Below are 20532 nucleotides of genomic sequence, written 5' to 3'. Positions count from 1 at the left end.
GGACACTTCACTTTGGTGCTTCAACATTTTTCTGTGAGTTACAAAACTGTAATCACTAAATTTTCAGATGCTAACCTGCAGCTTTCAGTGTTTAGTTGTTTTTCAGGTTTTCTCAGTACGACAATTTAAATATCTCCAATATCATACCTCCTCGTTGCTTTATGGCACTAACATGTTTATGTTTCTTTGAAACAACTGGGCGTTTGGGGTGCTCTAGCAATATTAAGCTTTTTGTCTTTGTGCTTTTCTCCTTCTCCAGCTCCCTCTTCAGTTACCACCATCCAGGCCAAGGACATCACCAGACACGCTGTGTCTTTGGCATGGCAACAGCCTGAGAGACCCAACGGAGTCATTCTTGAGTACGAGGTCAAGTACTACGAGAAGGTGAGAAGATTCATGGGAAAGTAGTTTCCAAAATTTTCCCCTGATGAGATCATTCATGCTGAAAAGACTAGCATAGCTGGTCACCGTAATATGTTGTGTTTTGGATGTGGGTGTGCAGCCCCACAATGCTTCTTAACCAGCTTGGTCAACCTGCTTCACCAGAAGGACCATGCTGGTTGGAAACATTCAGTTTTGCATGTGTTTCATGAGGTTCCTCATCCAGACAGCATGGGATGAGGGATAAACTTTGGAAAATGTAGTTCAGGATTAGGCCTAGTGACGTCACTTACTTGTTAGGAACTCCAAATGGGAGAGATGCTTCTTTGAAACTGCAGATTAAGATGTAGCAATCAAGGTGAAGCCTTGAACATGAACTGTATGATGTCAGGTACATCAAAACGAGAGAGCTGCATTTAGTTCATGGCCAGACCAGACTCACTCACACTTGCAGCAGGAGTCTGGTGAACCGGCGGGTCAGAACAGCATGGGGTGGATGGATATACAGGCCGTTGGGATACAGAGAGGATAACAGCATTCTCCTCTCTCTGCTCCTGCTGTGTCTTCCTCTGGCTGACTGATTACAGATTGCAGCAGTGGTCAGATTCTTTTCCCTTACACTGTGAGGTTTTCCATTGCAAACATACACTGACACACATACAAGACCAAGACACAAAGGTTCTTGTTTCGTGATCCAACAATTACAAGCCAAACATTAGGGGACATTGGGGGGAAAAGTAAACTTAGTTCCTTTGCTTGTTTTGGTTCAAACTCGACATCATTTAAGTGGTTTTGATCTAGTGATGAAACAGGGGAATTTCGAACAAGCAAATTCAGGTTACACCCAAGGGAGCGAGCGAAAACAAAGATGGCAACCTTGTTTTTGTACAACAGGGCTGTGGTTTTCCCTACAAAAGCCTGGCTGTAGTTTCTGTGTCAGACATTAAACAAACCCTTTTATTTATTTTTTTGTTTTATCAGTGTTTGATTCCAAATAAAACAATCCTAATGACCAATCCCACAGGTTGGTTCAACATTTCCTGTTTCTCTCATCCAATCAGGATCAAAACGAGCGCAGCTATCGCATAATGAAGACCTCATCTCGAAATGCTGAGATCAAAGGCCTAAGCCCACTCACCTCCTACGTGTTTCATGTGCGTGCCCGCACTGCTGCTGGCTACGGAGACTTCAGCGCCCCCTTTGAGTTCATGACCAATTCAGGTAGGTTTCCATGTGCGTGTTACTGAACCGACAATGACAAGTCTTTGTTCCCACAATTAGAGACTCGTGTTGAGTTTTATGGATCAGCCATTTATCCAGAAACTATTTCTCTAAAATAACGTAATTATAGCCTTTGTGTATGTTTTCCTTTTCTTTACGATAGTTTCTTTGTTTGCTGACTACAAAGTCGCTGATATTTTTAAAAGCACTTTAAAGTAAACTCTGTAACGATTGGAATGTTTTGGAGCTTTGATACTAGGTCAATTCAGCAACTTAAAAAACAGGATTTGCTCCTCACTAATGAAACCAGGCTCTTCAATAAGAATTCAAAAGATTAATCTGATGCTTTAAATGAGAATTACACATTTGAGATGAACTTTAATCTTGTTTTCCTTTCAGTTCCTTCTCCCATCATCGGAGATGGTGCAAACTCCACCGTGCTGCTGGTGTCTGTGATCGGCAGTGTGATTCTGTTGCTCATCTTCATCGGAGTCTTCATCATCACCCGCAGGTAAGCCACCAGGCCCAACTGGGTGTCAGTTGTCTCACAGGTACTGTCTGGACCTGGAAGCATTCTTCCATCTCTCCACTTGTCCCTGTGGGGCATCTCCCTCACCTCTCCCTCACCCCGTCTGTCATCCTGTATCAGTCAATCTGTTGTGCTCCTGCTGTCTTCCCCTCTCTCTACCTGTCCATCAGTCTGGTTCTCATGGCTCTTCCTCCTTCTCTTTCCTGCTCTCTCACTCTCTTTTCCCCTGTGGTGTAGCTAGTGGTATTGTGACAGGCCACTGGCAGCTCTGCCTGATTAGTCTCCGCTGTGCTGCCATGGGTCTCTGTGCCGTGTGTGTCGAAATCCGTTGGGAACACGTACCATTCCCAAGGGAGCCGAGACGCACGCCAGGCCGGCGTATGTGCGCATACATGTACGTCTCTGTACTGTACTCAATCAGAGCGGCTGTCATACTCCCACGGGCAAAACGTCATGGTTGCTTTGCCTTAATCAAACAACTTTTTCTTGCCAAACTCTCCCAGTTACACTCTTACTCCACTATGGTTATCATCAGCTACATTTCCCTTTCATAAGGCCTCCTCCTATTGTATCTGATAGTAGTTTCCCAAGACCAGGGTGAGGGTGTCTATTCTTATAGTGGTTGACATTGTATTATTATCAGCTGAGATAATCACATTCACATCCTCAAAGTCCCTGAAGAGGAGCATCTCCCTCATTCAGGGTGAAAATAACAATTCAAGCTAATGAATGGGGCTTTTGTTTTGGCCAAGCAGCCATTAAGCACTTCCTCAGTGGAGCCCTTCAACAAGAGACAAGACTACACATCCCAAGTAGCTCTCACCTTTGGCCCGTTCTTCTCTACCTGGAGGGGACACCAACCGCTCGATCATAGAGGCAAGGAGGGGGGTTACAGCTTTGCACAAAGCCATGGGTTCCTCGCTTCGTTACTTGGATAGCACACCTGATAATCTCCTTGTTCTTAAAATAAACGTGTACCGACTGTTCGGGCTGATGGCAGGGCCTCCTCCCACGAAGGCATGGCCCCCTGCAGGCAGAGCTATTTCCATCTTCTGTGGAGTGCTCAGGCATTAAAGCCTGGCCCTTTCCTCCTGTTCTACCTGTGGATATGCCCCTTTCCCTCACTTTAGCCTTTTCTTCCTTCACTAGCCCCGAACCTTGGGGGCCTTTATCAACGCCAGAACGCACTATAAAAACAATAACAGCCGTTGTGCATTCCTGGCCAATCCCTCCCTTTCTATATACAGGCAGGTGACCCCACCCTCAGCAGGGAGTCTTTGGTTAGGGCAGCGTCCTGGGCGGGGTTGTTATCCGTTCCATTGCTTCTCTTCTGCTCCCTGCACCCATGCCAAAGGGTCAGTGGTTGGCCCTAAGGGGTCAGCAGGTAATTGGGTGAAATGGGAACCTTGAAGGTGGTGCATACTAGCTCCTTTATGTCACTGTGGACAGACGGGAAGAGATGTTTTTAGGGAGGGGGTGGAGTGGTTTCAAATGGGTTTTTGTTGCCACTTGATGAGTTTGTGTTTACTCATCTGTCATTCTCTTTACCTCATTATTGTTTGTTCTTTATCTGTCAATCTCTAAATGATTTCAGATGAAAGGCCAATGGACTTGGTTCATAGACAGATTTTCTTTCTACTTTGATGGTGTACTCTCTCTGTGCAGCTTTATTAGCTTTACAGATTTTTACAGTCCCACTTTTAAAGAAAAGGTTAAAAGGCTGTTCAAAACTTTGACCTGCTTCAGTAACTTGGAACAGGATGTTCCTTCATGTACCGGCCCACTGTGTCTCACACGTGCCAGTTGATCTTTGTGTATGTTTTGTAGAATTTATTTATCTATGTATGTATGTATGCAAAATCTGACTTAAATTGCACACTTTGGTATCCGAAAACGATCACATTTTTTGACATCTCATTCATGAAGAAAAAAAAAAAAAAAAAAAAAAATTAGACATTGAAGAGATCTTGTTTGTTATTTTTCTTTCATGTGAAATATAATCCCTTACATCATTTTGTTAACAGGAGAAGCAAATACAGCAAAGCCAAACAGGATTCTGATGAGGAGAGGCATTTACATCCAGGTAATGCTGTGGCCATGTAAACACATATACACAATTACACATTCTCAAATATGTATTCATCATCTAAGTTAAAGCTATATATAAGAAGAGAAGTTTGTATGTTCTCAATGTGGTAGAGGACACACAGAAGCCAACAAGAGAGGGAGGAGAATGGAAAACAGATGTTGTATATTCATCATTTTGTCTGTCTGCCAGCTATCCTCCCCTCCTCCTCTCTCAACCTCCTAACATGTAGGCACCTCTCTTTATCTCTCCACAGGGGTTCGGATCTATGTAGACCCCTTCACCTATGAGGACCCCAACCAAGCAGTCCGTGAATTCGCTAAAGAAATCGACGCCTCCTGCATCAAGATTGAAAAGGTCATTGGCATTGGTGAGCAAATGACCTGCTGTTTCCTTTTCGTCTGCCTCAGACTGAGTGTAGCTAGACCACAACTGTAACAGTGAAATGTTAGCCCACCGTTCAGGAGATACTGTATCTCATGGGTCATTATATTCCAAAGACATTTCTGATTCAAGCCTGATTTTTCCATTTAAAGGAGAATTCGGGGAGGTGTGCAGTGGTCGTCTCAAGATGCCTGGAAAGCGCGAGATTTGCGTAGCCATAAAAACCCTCAAAGCAGGATACACTGACAAGCAAAGGCGAGACTTTCTGAGCGAGGCCAGCATCATGGGCCAGTTTGACCACCCTAACATCATCCGACTGGAGGGAGTCGTCACTAAATGTGAGTTTTTCAAGTGTTTTTAATGTGAACAAGCTATTCGTTTACTATGACCACATCATTTCAAACTGATTTGCTCTGGTTTTGCATATCATTTGCAAATTGTGACCTTGTTGATCTCACAATTCAAGCTGTGTGCTTCACTGTCAGCCATCTTTCATGAAAAGTCTTTTTACAAAGTGATGCATGATGAGTTTTGTTAAAGTTTAAATTAAATACTACTTTTTTTCTTTTTAGCATGAACCTCATTAAATTGGTAGGATTTTTAAAACAAGAAACAAGACTTCATTATTTATATTAATACTTTTATTAAAGGGATAGTTCACCCAAAAATGAAAATTTGATGTTTATCTGCTTACCATCAACATCAAAAATCAAATTTTCATTTTTGGGTGAACTATTGCTTTAACTTAAATATAAATAAAGAATAATAAAGTTTCATGCAGTTTTGCTTCTTACATAACTTTTAATAACTCCTTTTTGTATGCCAAGCACCTAAAAGTATGTTTACATATTTTTACTGGAAAACAAGAAAAAAATACCTATTAAGTAAAAGTATTGTTTGCTGTGTTCCCAGCTTAGTTGGCCACCCATTGAAGCTCTGCTGTAGAGTTGATGGTTTTCATTTCTTTAGGTTTTTGACTTTTGCTTTGACTTTTAGCTATCAAAAGCCTTTTATTAAAAATTGGACCACTTTGCTTCTATTTTTTATTTTTTTTTACTGTTGCAGTCTGCCTCCTCTGTGCATCTTAAATGCATTTTGGAACCACGCTGAAGAAATGACGCACTCTCCATTCCATAATTTGATGAAAATCAACCTTGTCTTTTGTAATGCACCCTTCCCACTACCAGAACGGAATCTTGGCCGGCTGGCAGACCTGACATCAAACCTTTTAATAACTTGTTATTGATTGAAAGTTGACTCTCTCATATGTGTGTTTAAGAAACCTCCAGGGTGTAGTTGTGGCCAGACCTCAACGTGCATAACAAATATGTGGAGGACCTGGTGTGTGTCTGTGTGTGTGTGTGTGTGTGTGTGTGTGTGTGTGTGTGTGTGTGTGTGTGTGTGTGTGAACATGGAGCAGTGATTTGCATTAGATGGCTTTGCATTTGACAGCTGGACTGAAGAACACCCTTAGTGTCTTCTAACGCTGATGGTTCTTGTGCTGTCTGGCAGCTCGGGAGCTCTACAGAAACACAAAGATGAAGATGTTTTTTTTTTTTTTTGGTAGACTGCATGGAGAGAGCTGCATTCATATGCAGGGGCTTCTGCAGACACGTACAATCCCACAATCCCACCGAGTCACATCTTTTCTCCAGACAGCCCTGGCAAATCCCCATCCTCTCTGATGTATTAGTGAAGACAATGCCAATAGATGGGTTACAGAGAGAGAAAGTGAACAGGAGTGAAACAGAAAGCAAACACAGAGACATAAGGAGCAGGAGAGACACCACTCGTGGAAAAATACATGAAAAAAATAAAAATGCAGATTCTAGGAATAGAATCACACCTTTAAGTTACATGAGCCATTTGCTATTTTTGATAGAGTTTGTTGGCGCTGTGAATGCACATAAACTGGTCCAAACTGAATTGGACTATTTTATTTTATTTTATTTTATTTTTTTTAAGATCATGAGATAAAATTAAGAAAATGTATGATACCATTGTGATCAGAACTTTTCCTTTAACAGGACTGGCATCTCATGGCTGGCTTAGTTTGAAGCGTTGGAGTGCTGTTTGTTATTAGCAGCCATTCTCCCATAATCCACAGCATGGCAGAAGTAGTGTCTTCAGGATAACTGTTATTACAAACAGACAATGGCAGCCCTCTTATAGCCTACGCCTCCAACCGGGCCAATTAAACCTGTTAAATAAATTACTAATGATGTCGAAATTGTCCTAAATAAATAAAGACAAAATGCCCCTAAGCCTCAGAGAGTGGGAGAGAAGCAGGATGCCAGCCGTCGACGCAGAAAGCGTTCACAGACGGACTTGGTGGGCGCAGTCTTTTATGCGCTGGCATTAAGTGCAAGATTGTATTTGCATAATGAAGGCACCGCTAGAACACTGAAATGATTCCTCTGAGGTGAAGCGTGTATGTGCGTATGCGTTTGTAAGCAGCTCTGTGTAGGTGTGTGTGTGCGTGTGCCATTGTCCTCTTTTGTGAAGCCCCTCCGCTCCTTCCTTTTGGCTCCATGAGAGGGGACTGTGTTGCCATAGCATTGCCTTGCCTCGGTACTGACTGGCAGGTAATGTGGGAATCCAGCCCTGATAGCCTCCAGCAACGGCTGCATTCAGTAAACAAACCCACACAGAAATCCCACTCGCAAATAGGAGCGAAGAGGAAGGGGGGGGGGGTGTGAGAAAAGAGGAGGGGATAGCAGACGGACACTTTAGGTCTTGATTGGGAAGTGTCATTCAAATGTGGTAATGGGTGCAGAGTGCCTTGAGTGCATAAAATGCACTGGACAAACACCATCAAATCTCTGCATTTTTCTTGACATTTTGATGCACTTAGAGTTTTTACTCACAGTGTTTTTGCTCTTGAAGACATATGATTGAAGCAGATAGTTGGTTCAGGACCCAGATCAACAAACTTGATTTGTTAGGACAAACTGCAGCCAATCAGGTGCTATTATGCAGCTAGAAAAGATCTGCTTGCTTTAATGTTGTATTCTGTTCAATGGAAGTTGGGTTTCCAACTTGGGAACTCAAGATTAAGCAAATTAAACGCATACATAAGCTAAAGTTCTAGTATATATAGACTACTGTTCCAAATCTCTTGTGCTAACCAAGGCTTATTTGATCAAAAATATATATTTTTTTTCTATTTTAATTTTATGTAATGTAATTTATTCAGCATCCATTACTCCAGTCCTCACATGACCCTTCAGAAATCACTCTTATATGCATTCTAAAATTTTGTATTATTTTCAATGTCAAAAAGAGTTGTGCTGCTTTGTAACATTATAAATGACTTTACTGTTACTTTTCACTTACATTTTTTTTTTTCTGTCTGCGCAGGTAAGCCAGTTATGATCATCACTGAGTACATGGAGAACGGATCCCTTGATGCCTTTCTCAGGGTGGGTTTTGTTTGTGTTTTATTTCAAGCACATCTTTTTGACCCAGCGGTCATTTAATACTCTGGTGTCCTGTATTGGCTTAAACATCTTTTAACTGTAAATGTCGTTCCTTTGTAGAAGAACGATGGGCGGTTTACTGTAATTCAGCTGGTGGGCATCCTGCGTGGAATCGCTTCAGGAATGAAGTATTTATCTGATATGAGCTACGTCCACCGTGACTTGGCGGCACGCAACATCCTGGTTAACAGTAACCTTGTGTGTAAAGTGTCTGATTTTGGCATGTCTCGAGTTTTGGAGGAAGATCCAGATGCTGCTTACACTACTAGGGTAAGTTTGACACATATTATTTGTTTGCAGCCTTGTGTTTGCAGCCCTAACACAAGCTTACTAACCCAATATCTTCAGCATTTAACCCGCATGTGCTTACATGAAGTGCTAGTATCTTTTCAAGTATTATAGAAATTAGCAAACTAACCCCAACATCGAGTGCCTAGTGCGTGCATGTGTGCATGCGTGTGTGTGATTAACCTCCATGCATGTGTTTGCTATCTCTTTTGAAAGGAAATAACAGGAACCTATCAATCACAGGGAGGCAAGATACCTATTCGCTGGACCGCCCCCGAAGCCATTACATACAGGAAGTTCACCTCTGCCTCTGACGTATGGAGTTACGGTATTGTCATGTGGGAAGTGATGTCATATGGAGAACGGCCATACTGGGACATGAGTAACCAGGATGTAAGTGTTTGACATGGTTGATTCAGAGCTTCATTGTATAAATTGTCAGCTGTTGTGTTTAACACCATTTGGATGTTTTGTTTCAGGTTATAAAGGCAATTGAGGAAGGCTACAGACTGCCTCCGCCCATGGACTGCCCAGTTTCTTTGCACCAGCTGATGCTGGATTGCTGGCAGAAAGAGCGTGCCGAAAGGCCAAAGTTCAGCCAAATTGTCAACATGCTGGACAAACTCATCCGCAACCCCAACAGCTTGAAAAGGACGGGAGGAGAGATAGCCAGGTAGTAAATAAATTTCACATAAGTCAAGGTGCAACATGCACCTATTTTTTTGAAGGGCACCAGTCACAGTTCTGGTGCACTTTCCCTATCAGATATCTTTCCATATCCATTTTAATAATTTTTAATATTATTTTTTCTTCTTCAACAGTTGCTATCAAAAACTGTTTTTTGGAAATTGCATTCATTATTTTAATCATATTTATCATATTTTGATAATACTGTATATTATTAAATTTTTGTGCATATATATATATATATATATATATATATATATATATATATATATATATATGTGGTGCTATATATATACATATACATACAAACACACACACACACACACACACACACACACAAATACACAGTTAAGTGTATTATATATATATATATAATACACTTAACTTAAAATCATTGCTCCTTTTAAAATCCACTTCATCTCAAAATCTTAGTTCAGTTTGACTGGGCATGCCACTTCTCATATAAGTCATATTCTTGGTTCCAGTCTCATTTTTTACCAGTAATAAATTGCTGTAAATGCTTTTTTAGCTGTGGCACATAAGTGCATGTTACATGCATGACTTGCAGTGTTATATAAACGTGTTCCAATGAAGTGATGCTCGCGGCTATAAAATCTTTTATAGTTCTTTCATACGTTGTTCAAAGTGGGCAACACATAGCCAGCCCAAGCTCTTGGGGCTCCCAAGTAAGTCTTTTCTCTTTTTGTAGACCCAACACCACCCTCCTGGAGCCCAGCAGCCCAGAATTCACATCTACCCTGGGATCAGTTGCCGACTGGCTGCAGGCCATCAACATGGAACGTTACAGAGACAACTTCACCGCTGCTGGCTACACCACTCCAGAGGCTGTGGTCCACATGACACAAGAGTGAGTCACGTGAACAAAAACTGGGCATTCTTCAGGTGTTAGGAGATGTGTGATGTGTGTATGTTGGCTTTGAGTGTGATTTGACTAACACAGGAGAAAGAAAGCCAGCTCTTAAATCAACACTCAAGGATACCCGGTCCTGACTTATGGGTTCAGTAGTCACATTTCCATGCAAAACCCCTGTAGATGCCAACGAAGCATTGAGAATTTCTACTTTGGCATTCAAATGTTCAGCCAGGATCGAGTTCTTAGATGTCATGTTAAAAGCAAATGAGGAGAGAGGGATAAAAATATTAAACCAAATTAGACCAAATCAAACATGTTCTCATCACTTCTGTCTTTGTTTCGTTGGAACAGAGACATGACGAGGATAGGGATATCCTCTGCCATACATCAGGATAAGATCCTCAACAGCGCACAAGGAATGCTGTCCCAGATGCAACAAATGCAAGACAGGATGGTTCCTGTCTGAACTCATGGGATCAGAACACACAAACTCAAAACATACTTTGGACTTCCTTTTTTTTTATTTTGGTTCTAAGAAAATCCATTTACCTCATCCATGCACTTTAAATTAAATTTTGGGGAAAAAAAATACATTTCAGAGGTACGATACAGCACTTTTCTTTCAATAACGCCATCCTCGCTGTCCAGTCAAGAGGATCGTCCCACGCTGTAATGAAGCTCTGGATATGATTGTAGGAAGCTTTTCATTTCAGTGAAACTACGAAGGAGTTTCTCTGTTTGTTTATTTGATTTTTGTATGTATGTGCCTGTAAGTAAATGTATAAATAGTACAGGATTTTTTTGTCTGCTCCTGCCATTTCACGGGGACTTGAGTGAGCGGCACCTGGCAAAATTTTCACACTCGAAATGGAGGTGTCAGAGATCAAGATTTTATGTAATCTTTAATGCTTTTGTTCCGGGGATTTGAGAGAGGCATTCATCTTCCCTATGTCCACAATAGAAGACCAACTCTGGAAGGTCTCAAGGTCTCCCCACCCTCAGAATGGAATATCTGTCTCCACTGAACAATTCTCCACACTGTTCCATTTGGCCTGTTTTGGAATAGAAAAATCAGCCTTCAGTTTACATCTTTCTATCTCCACCTCCATCCGTGCACTCTCTGTCCTTGCCTCTCTGTCTCCGGAGACCTTCAGCGGGCCATGAAATCAACACATGTCTCCCTTACTGGACGTTCCATCAGAGCTGAGCTAAGGTAAGCACAACGTAACAAGTCTGACCCAATGTTTATGGGATCTGCTCTACTTCCTCTCCATCCCCTGCAGTTATTTATCCACTCATTAGTTAGGATTAGAACCAGTACAGATGAATACAAGGGATATATATCGGTGCCATTTGATGGGATGAGCTCAAAATGAAAACTGAGCCAAAAGTGTGAAATGTGTTTTTCCCATGCTCCCCAGCAACAGAGCAAACAGAGCAATTTCAGTTTCCATACTCTGTGGATTACTTAAATTAATGCTGTGTTTGTGTGTCCTGGTCTGTTTACAGAACGCGCTTTGAATCCCTGAATCATAATCATTTTCTTTTTCTCTCTCTCTCGCTCCACAGAGTCACCTTCACACATCTGCTCCGCAGTGATATCTGCTGCGCAGACTCGCATCCATTGCAGTTTCAGTAACTACATTTACTTGACACCGGGACAAAAGACTTCAATTCCCATGATTCCCAGCAAATGCTGAATGCTTCCACGAAGGGAAACTGAAAATATGACAAACAACCAGAGGAGCAGTTGAAGGCCTTTCGGTTGTCTCCTAAGAGATTTGATGAAAGATATGACGAACATTTTCATTTGGTCTCACTCTTGACAGGAATAACTTTTCATTCTCAGTGCAGCATGTTGCTGTTTTCTTTTAAGTATGACGGTTTGTTTTGAGGCACATACACAAAGGACAAAAGCACATGATGTGTGCTAAGACTGCAGAACTTTGTGGCTATTCTCTGGAGACCAACATATTGGAGTTGCTATAAATGCTAAGCCACTGCTGTTCTACGCTTTTTACCAATGCTGGAGGTTGTAACAAAAAAAAAACATGCCACATTTATTCCGGTCGTTTGACTCAATTTCAATACTAATTCCAGTGGACTGCAAGAAGAGGCACGTTATTTGTACCTAAAATAAACCTATTACAGGAATGTTTATAAAGGGGGGAGGGGGATTTAACATTTCAAGTGTGCTCTGTTTCATGTCATCCGCATCCATCCGTCCAATCTGAAAAACTTAATGTGTTAATGTGACGCATTTTCATATGAAATGCTCCTTGCTTTCTAACCATTTCATCTTTCAATATTCCCTCCTCATCTGTTTCGGAACTGTTTGAATATGCAATGAATGTGAAAGGAGAGAAATTCAATAGAATGTACCGTGCCAAGTCTCCTAATGTAGTTTATTCCGGAGGAACACTAACAAATCACATTTTTTCCCAGCAGATCTAGACATTTTAAGTTTTATGTTGTGCATAATTGTGACATTTTTTCCTTTTCCATTTTTTATTTTATGAATTTAGGTACATGAAACATGTCATTTATTTATGGTCTTTTTTTATCTAGTTTGTAAATTGTAAAATAGAGCTATGAGAGAAATAAATGATTGCCAAGTGCATTGTAATTAATGTCTAAAGTAATCTATGTGGTTAATTCCACTAATTCTCCGAAACGGATTGCTGAAAAGGTATTTGGATTAGCGTCTGATGAGGTATTTTCACACAGAGAGAAACAGATCTGGTGTTTATATCCACATAGAGCGGACAGTTGGCTCCAATGCTGGTTACATATTTCTATTACATTTTGGCCACAGTTCAAACGAAATGGTCGAATGTGGTGGTATAAACAGGTTTGTCGGTCTTGCCAGTAGCATTCAGATTATTTTGAGTTTCTCTTCTCGGTTTCACCCTCTCAGCTCGTCTCATGCAGCCCGAGCTTGAAGTTAGTGTTTGTGTAAACGCTGATTGTGAGTAAAAGCAGCTTGGCGGGGATAACCAACACATTAAAAGCGTATAAAAAATAAGATTAAAAAAATTAGCAAATTCCCCCCGACGAACAATTTTAACAATCAAACCGTATTATGGTTGAAGCGGAGGCAGAAGAGGGGGCTGCCCGTGAGCGCCTGCGTTTCGTCAGCCTTTCAGGTTTTTTTTTTCTTTCCTTTTTTCTTTAAACTTTTCTTCCTGTCCTTTCTGCACTTTGAATGGGCCGTAATACAGCCGCTTTGGCACAGTACGCCTGCTTAATCAGTAAACATCTGTTTCCCACAGCCGTCCCAGTCGCAATGAGGGCTGATTGTGGAAAGCCTTTGATAAATAAAGGAGAGAGGGGGGAAAAATAAGGAGAAAACGTAATTTTAGAATCCCAGAAAACCCTGCCGTGAGCCAAGCAATGTTTTTCTTCTGACAATCATTCTAATGAGAGTTGCGTGTATTTAGACACCCGTCACCCTGGTAAAAATAAAAAAGGAATGATGGAGCAAAAAGAAAGTTTAAACTTTGCTCAGGAAAGACTCACCAGCCTGAATCTGGTTGATAGGCCTATGTAATGAGGAAGAGAAACAGCATTCCTGTAGGATGAGAGCGAGAGAACAGGAACTAGAGTGTTTTGATAGCTCTCCATGAGGTTTAACAGGAACGGTGTGGACCAGGACTTACATTCTAAGAGGGTGGTGAAGGACAGAGTGTGTCTGAGGACCCAGAAACAGCTTACAACTGCAGTCTGAAAGAGTCATGCTTAAACCAAACCTGAATCCTTGTTTTAAGCTTTACGCCCTGGAACAGAACAATCTGGACCATCAGGACATAACAGGTCTTACATTTTATATGAATCTGTTCTAGTTTCCTATATCTGTCCTCTGTGAGATCTGTATGTTTTACTATTGGTGTCTTTTATCAGCTAGTTATCAGTCTTTTTCAATAGCCACTTCATCAGTTCTTTTTAGCAACTTCCAGCACATTGATTTTAAAAAAGAAAGAAAAAAAGTAAATTTTTTACAAGGTAAAGAATAACAATCGAAATACGGAGCAGCAGCAGCAAATTAGCTCATTCCCTCTCATCTTGTCCTATCCCAGACAAGCATTGAAAATGTCTTGAGTTGATGTTAGTAAAGATGTCACCAAATATCTTACTTTAGCTCTGGCAGATTTTTTTTTTCTTCTTCACTAAATAAAATACAAAATTGTGCATTATTTATTTAGTTATTTACTTTTTATTTTATTTTATTTATGTTTTTTGTTGTTGTTGTTGTTGTTGTTGTTTTTTCTGTGTTCAATTGAGGGAATCCAACCCAGGCAATATAACCCATATTGGCCATGGCTGTTGGGGTTAAATAACTACTAACTGAATGTTAAATAAGTGATCGAAACAGCTCTTTCAGCTCTTGACAAATGGTTGGTGTGAACTTTTGCATTTTGCATTTCCATAACCAGCCTTAAGCTGCAAGAGACCTCTGGTCTAATAATCCCTATACAAACAGCTGTCCTGGTGTGTGTGAAGACCGTTGTCTTGACCTCCCTCTGAACTGAAGGAATATCTCTGGCTCTAGATCAAGATGGCATTTCAGGACACATTTCAGTGATACAGTGCAGATTAATTATTCAGATCAGAACAAAAAAGATTATTAAAATTCTATTTTTGTTCAGACTTATTTACATAAAAGGAGAATAGAGTGAAATTACTAAGGAATATTGCACATTGGGTCCCACAGCAATAAATCGTTTTCTTGATTTAGATTTTCCACTGGCAAATCTAAATCAAAATTTAGCGAGTTTTATGTTGAAAACAATTAGCAAAAACTTTTACCAATTGGCTAAGATAAATAAATATTTAAAAAATAAGAATTTTTTCCCATGCTCCCATAAGTATATAAATGTATTTTATGTATATAATTACGGTGGCCGAGAACACGCTGTAACTAAAGAAAACACACACAGAAAAAACACCAGTAAATACTCTCAACACAACCACACAGGTAAGCGCTCCAAACATTCAAGGCAAAAACTGAAACGTGACACAGAAATAACCACAATAAACTAAACACAGAAACACCAGCATGCACGTGCTTTACTCTGCTCATAAAGAAGGCGCAGTGTATGCTTGTTCTACGTAAGCAGCATCACGCACATGCGTCGTGTTATTCTCGATAATGGCGGTAGATGGTAACTCAGGGGCGAAGAATTGTTGAATAAAGTCGCTATTTTTGTTTTCTTGTGGCTTTGTAAAATTACGGTTGTCCCAATGATGTCACATGGACCATTTTAACAATGTTCTCTAATCTTAGTAATTTTCTGTGACTTGACTGTGGTAGTACCCTTGCTGTGAGGCCAGAGAGCTTACGGATTTCATCAAAAATATCTTAATTTGTGTTCCGAAGATGAACAAAGATCTAACAGGTTTGGAACGACTTGAGGGTGAGTCATTATTGACATAATTTTCATTTTTGGGCAAACTATAACTTTAATTTAACATCCTGTTCATATGATTCCTTAGCCGTTTGGATATTATTAGCCTAAATAATCTGACCAAATACACAAATAAATGTAAAAATGTTATGTAAACCGGCTAACTTTCACAACTTAATGAGGTCCCCTTGAAACATTTCTGTTGTGGTCTAATTGCAGTGCGTTTCTGTCTGCTTGCTAAGTCAAGGTCCAAGCCTCCACTTGTTTCAGTTGAGAATACCATCTCAACGGCTGCTTATGAGCACTTTTTATTCATATTACACATTTAAGCTAAACTTTTAAAAAACTTACAGTGTACCCTACACTGTAAAAAAAAAAAAAATCTGTAAAATTTACGGTAAAATTTTATTAAATGGTTGCCGGAATTTTACCTTAAAAAATACGGTAGAAGCATTGTAGGTTTTACGGGTTTAACTTAAATTTACAGTTAAATACTGTAAATTATAGTATTTTTCCCTTCTAAAAACGGTATACTTGTGTAAAATTACATGTAATGTCCAATACAGTTTTTCACCGTATATATTAGGGGAATTTACTGTAAACCATTTAAGAGATTTTTACTGTAGCATTTTTAGTCTTTTACCGTTAAATTCACAGTCATTTTTTACAGTATACAGTCTCTGTGCTCATGGCATCACAGATACAAATATTTTAACGATTTACAAAAGATTAATTACTGTCTGGCCATCTGGGATTTTGGTATGGAGATAAAGGTTATGATTCAAATTTTTTGATAGTATTACACCACATTGTGCGTGTAAATTAGCACCATTTGCTGTTTTCTTGTGGTACGACATAGAGCGTTTGAACCCGGAAGCTGTGATGCGTGATATAAGACTTCAGGGGGTAGGCTAATTAACGTTAGTTATTTACATTGCGTTTCTGTATTTGGACGCATTGTGAGTATTTGCCGCACACTGTGTTTGGCTGCATTGTGGGTATTTGCAGCACATGTGTTGTAAAACTGATGACTATGTTTTCTTAATTGGCTAGTGTTTGTTCCATTTGCATGTGTTTTCTCAAGTCGCAGTGCGTTGAGCTCTCTTGGCCTCTATATTTTATTTGATATTTGTACCGGAAAACAATTTTACAGTGCAGATATTTTAAATGTGACCTTTGGTCATCCTCCTTCTAAACATATAAGGTTAATTTTAACTTTTCACTTGATGCTGGATTACATTCAATAGTTAATCGTCATTTCATGCTATTAATATGTGAGGTGTATAAGAGTGAGTGATCGACTTTGGCTGTGTTCACATGCTGTGGTGAGCTTCATACAGCCCTGCATGATTAATGAGAAAGAGATGACAAAGGTAATGAGGTTTGCTTAACAGTGTCATACTCACCCACAGGCTTTTACCAGAACCACACATCTAATGGAGAGAGAGAGATAGAGAGAGAGCAGAGGGGGTTCAATGCAATTAAAATCTTCAATTTATTTTCCTTTCCCACTGTCTCTCCGCTGTCATTGCATTGTATGTAGTGTCTTTTCATTGCTTATTTTTCTGCACTGTTACTCTTCATTTGCCACTCTCTCAAGGATTTTTGATTGATTTTACCAAGCTTTCTCTAGGATTAGCACACATTCAAGCTCTGTTTCAAAACCTTTTGAGTTGCCTAGATGTCTGTTTTCAACATAGGCAGCATAGTAACTGAAATGGAACCTCTGATTTGGGACACTCTACATAAACAACAACTATGCACATCACACAAATATAGTGTTAAAACATAAGAGACTCTAAAGGACCTTTTATCACATTTCTGGAAATGTGCAATGCAAAAGTAAACTTTAACGGTACATTTCTATTCATGGGAGACCACAGCAAATTCTATTCCATTTGCTCCAACAGCAACAAACAAATAAATAAATAAATAAATAAATATAAAAAATAAATTATTATTGCATTTACATGATTTTTTCCTAAAGAAATAAATAGAGAGATTGATTACGGCAGCCAGAGGAGAGATTTTACAGTATTTCCCTTAGCAACTGTATTAAAAACCCAGTTGCAGAAGTGCTCGGTAGTTTTTGGAAATTTACCAGGGTATAATGTTACAAATGTATGTTAATTAAGCATTAAAACCTCCACTAGATTTACATTATTTTTTTGCAGAAATTTTCATCACAATCTGTGAAAAGTGTCCGTTTACCGTTAGCATGTTGCTAAGCTAACAACACAATACTATGTACACAAATATTGTTCAATAGTCCATTTTAAATCAAACTATTTATTGATACTTTGTTAGTTTAATCAACATTTTCCCCACATTGTTCACCATTTTGGATTAACTCATTCACTGAATACATAATGTTCCCTTTAGAGTAGAAGTTGTCTTAGAAAGGTAGCATAGTCATGCTGCCTACTGTTTGGACCAGCCTTTATGTTGGTTGCATATTTACAATTTCTAAAATGCCATATAGATAGGTAGCTCACTAGGTTTTGGAACAGGGCTGTTGACTTTCTCTCTAGGAACAGGTGTTGAGTTACCACACTACACACAGACATCAGATTTAAAGTATTTGAGATGCACTCTCCCTAAAAATGCTATTAGTCCAACATGAGGTTCTGATACACAGCCATTTCCTACAGCGTCGGCAATGCAGCATCCTCATCTACATGCCAAACAGAGTTTGGTTTTCTATCAGCCTAAAACGCTGCAGACACCACAGCAGCCAAAAAGCAGTCCGCTTAATTTCCCTTTTCATGTCCGGTGATAAGTATTTATGAGATTGTGTAAGAAAAACCCAGCAGTATAAATCAGACGTGAGCAGGGGTTTGGCCTGTGCCAGCAATCTTGAAAACCTCAACTTAGGAAAAGTTCATCAGATCCATCTCTATAATGCAACAAAGCCCTGGAACCTTTTCAACCACAAAGTGTGATATTAAGAACACTTGTGTGATTCATCAGAAACGAGAGATAGGGATAATGATGGAGTGAGGGATAAATATTAAGAGCCAAAGAGAGTGAGGGAAATGTTTGGACAAGGCCATGAGCTTAGTGCCTCGGTTTGCATGTGCACCACAGGACAATTCATACAGACCACCATGCCAAAAGTCCCCTGCACCGAGCACAAATACATTTATTTTCCGAGGCTTTCAGGTTTGCAGTGGTCCAAAACCAATACTGAGGCGAGCTTTAGTATTTCTACAAAACTCTACATCTTTGTCAACTTCTGGAGCATATGAAATGGGATTTATAGCCAAACTCTATACAAAAGGACACATATGTATGAATTACGCACAACACAAAAGAAGTAATCCACAGAACGTCCTCATCTCTAGCATGCGAAACATCGCTTGATCAAATCACACACTCTGCAAGCAAATGGTATTTCCATCCCCCGTTTTTTTTTTTTAATCTGTCTTCCAAAGTGAGCGGGAGATGATGCTGCTCTGGTCTGCAGCGGTCTGGCCGGTGTCCATTTCTGACTGTGGGGACAGGGGGCAAATGGAGGGAGAGTGAGAGAAAGGCGAAGAGCACGAGGGAGAGTGGGATGGAGAGGGATGCTGTGAGCCGTTCTGTTAAAACGTTCAGCGGTGGAGGGAAGCCATCTGCTGCATTACAACAACCTGCAGGAGATAGAGAGGTGAAGGAGGTAGCGTATAGCGCCTAAGGTAATGATCTCACCCAGGTTGGACTGAAACAAATGCACGTGGTATTCTGCTACAGTGACTTCAATCTGCTACTAGACATTTATGAGCAGGTGACAAAACGGCAGCCAAAACTGTACACACACACATAGAGCAAAAGACGACCGCATCCCAGAGGAACATTTCATTGCTCAGAGGTTGGGCTTTCGAAGCTCAGGAGATAAGTTGTTTCTTTGTTGTATCAAAATTTTGCAGATGTCTTGCTTAAAATTTCTTTGGAAAAATAAATGAGACTACTGTTTACATACAGTGAGATAAAAATAATAATAATAATAATAATAATAAAAAGATAATTTGGTCTTGGGGGGCCTTTTGGACATCTTGGGAAGTTTGAGACATTGTTGAGATCTCTTCTCAAACTCTCCTGCTGGAACACCAGTACTTTAGAATACATCAGAAAGGTTTCACAAACAAAGTTTTGTTTGTGATCGCTTGGCTATGCTGGTCGGCAAACAAGACCAGCATCAAATTAACACTAACTAGCATCAACCATCTTAGAAACCATTGTTCAATCTGATGCTTGGACAAGTTTGAAATTAAAAAAAGGAATAATCTCCATTCACTGATTTCATTGCCGTCCAGAAGAAGCAACCTGTATTTTAAGATCTCATTCTTAAAAGATCTCAGTTTGCTCTCACTTTTAACTTATTTTTGTCCAGTAGAAGAAAATAATAGTAAAGAGATCTCAGTTGTCTTGAAAACCCCCATTTACTATCAATTTAATCTCATTGATATCTTGGGGAAACAACTGAGGCATAATAGACATCTTATGTGTCAGGAAAAGTCTCAATTTGATTCTAATCTCTTTGAAAAAGGGGGTTGGGGTGGAGGGGCTCATTAGTGGTTTTCTTATTGAAATAAACAATTAACACATTAAACTGAAAATTTAATTATATTATCCATTTGACCGCTAATTACCTTCCCAATGCTTTTTACTTATTTATGCAGATAAAGCACTTCCCAATAACAACATTTGTCATTTGTTTCAGGAGAAGTAATCACGGTTATCACCTATATCTCGGTTCGGTCGCTGTGTCAGCTGTATCAAAACGACATGGCCCCGACTGCACAATCGACCATGAAAATGCAGAGATATGGCCATTGTTTACAAGTAGGATGCTTTATTTGGAGTACATCATTGACATTCTCGTTCAGTGCAGGTACCGGGAGATAATATGGAGCCAATTGCCTCGCTCCAAAACTGGCATAAATATTCACCAGCCCTTCCTGCACAAAACAAATTGATTCCACATTCAAGGTTACTGATAAGATAACATCCGTGAGTGAATACCAATCTACCTCCCATAGACTGAGCTAGGCTGAATTTGGTCGGATGGGGGAAATCTGCACGCGCTGTGTTGTTGAATGATGAATGGACCAATTGAGTCTGCAGAGTTCTATTACTTTCCATCATCAAACGAAAGTTGCTGAGGAGCTCTGCTCTCCATTTTAGAGCAGGAACTGATTATGCATACAAAATGAGGA

The 20532-nt window shown here is 40.0% G+C and overlaps 1 protein-coding gene across 3 annotated transcripts in view; it reads left to right on the top strand.

Annotated features, from left to right (window-relative positions):
* The window catches only part of LOC109111126 (ephrin type-A receptor 4-like), a 37735-nt gene extending 25176 nt beyond the window's left edge, over nt 1-12559 (top strand). The window contains exons 6-19 of one of the 3 annotated variants that reach the window (XM_042777753.1): nt 260-384; nt 1443-1602; nt 2002-2113; nt 3379-3486; nt 4156-4214; nt 4474-4587; nt 4754-4939; nt 7962-8023; nt 8141-8350; nt 8585-8761; nt 8848-9041; nt 9765-9923; nt 10281-11142; nt 11499-12559. In XM_042777753.1, coding sequence (XP_042633687.1) covers nt 260-384; nt 1443-1602; nt 2002-2113; nt 3379-3486; nt 4156-4214; nt 4474-4587; nt 4754-4939; nt 7962-8023; nt 8141-8350; nt 8585-8761; nt 8848-9041; nt 9765-9923; nt 10281-10395 — 1781 coding nt within the window. In that variant the 3' untranslated portion in view covers nt 10396-11142; nt 11499-12559. The remainder of the gene's footprint in view (nt 1-259; nt 385-1442; nt 1603-2001; nt 2114-3378; nt 3487-4155; nt 4215-4473; nt 4588-4753; nt 4940-7961; nt 8024-8140; nt 8351-8584; nt 8762-8847; nt 9042-9764; nt 9924-10280; nt 11143-11498) is intronic. The other 2 variants (XM_042777739.1, XM_042777746.1) reach the window with 2 other exon arrangements.
* Nucleotides 12560-20532: the final 7973 nt, after the last annotated feature.

The sequence above is a fragment of the Cyprinus carpio genome, chromosome A2 (assembly GCF_018340385.1).
Source record: "Cyprinus carpio isolate SPL01 chromosome A2, ASM1834038v1, whole genome shotgun sequence".
NCBI lineage: Eukaryota > Metazoa > Chordata > Actinopteri > Cypriniformes > Cyprinidae > Cyprinus > Cyprinus carpio.
The sequence above is the reverse complement of the archived record's forward strand: the minus strand, read 5'-3'. Positions and strand labels throughout refer to the sequence as shown.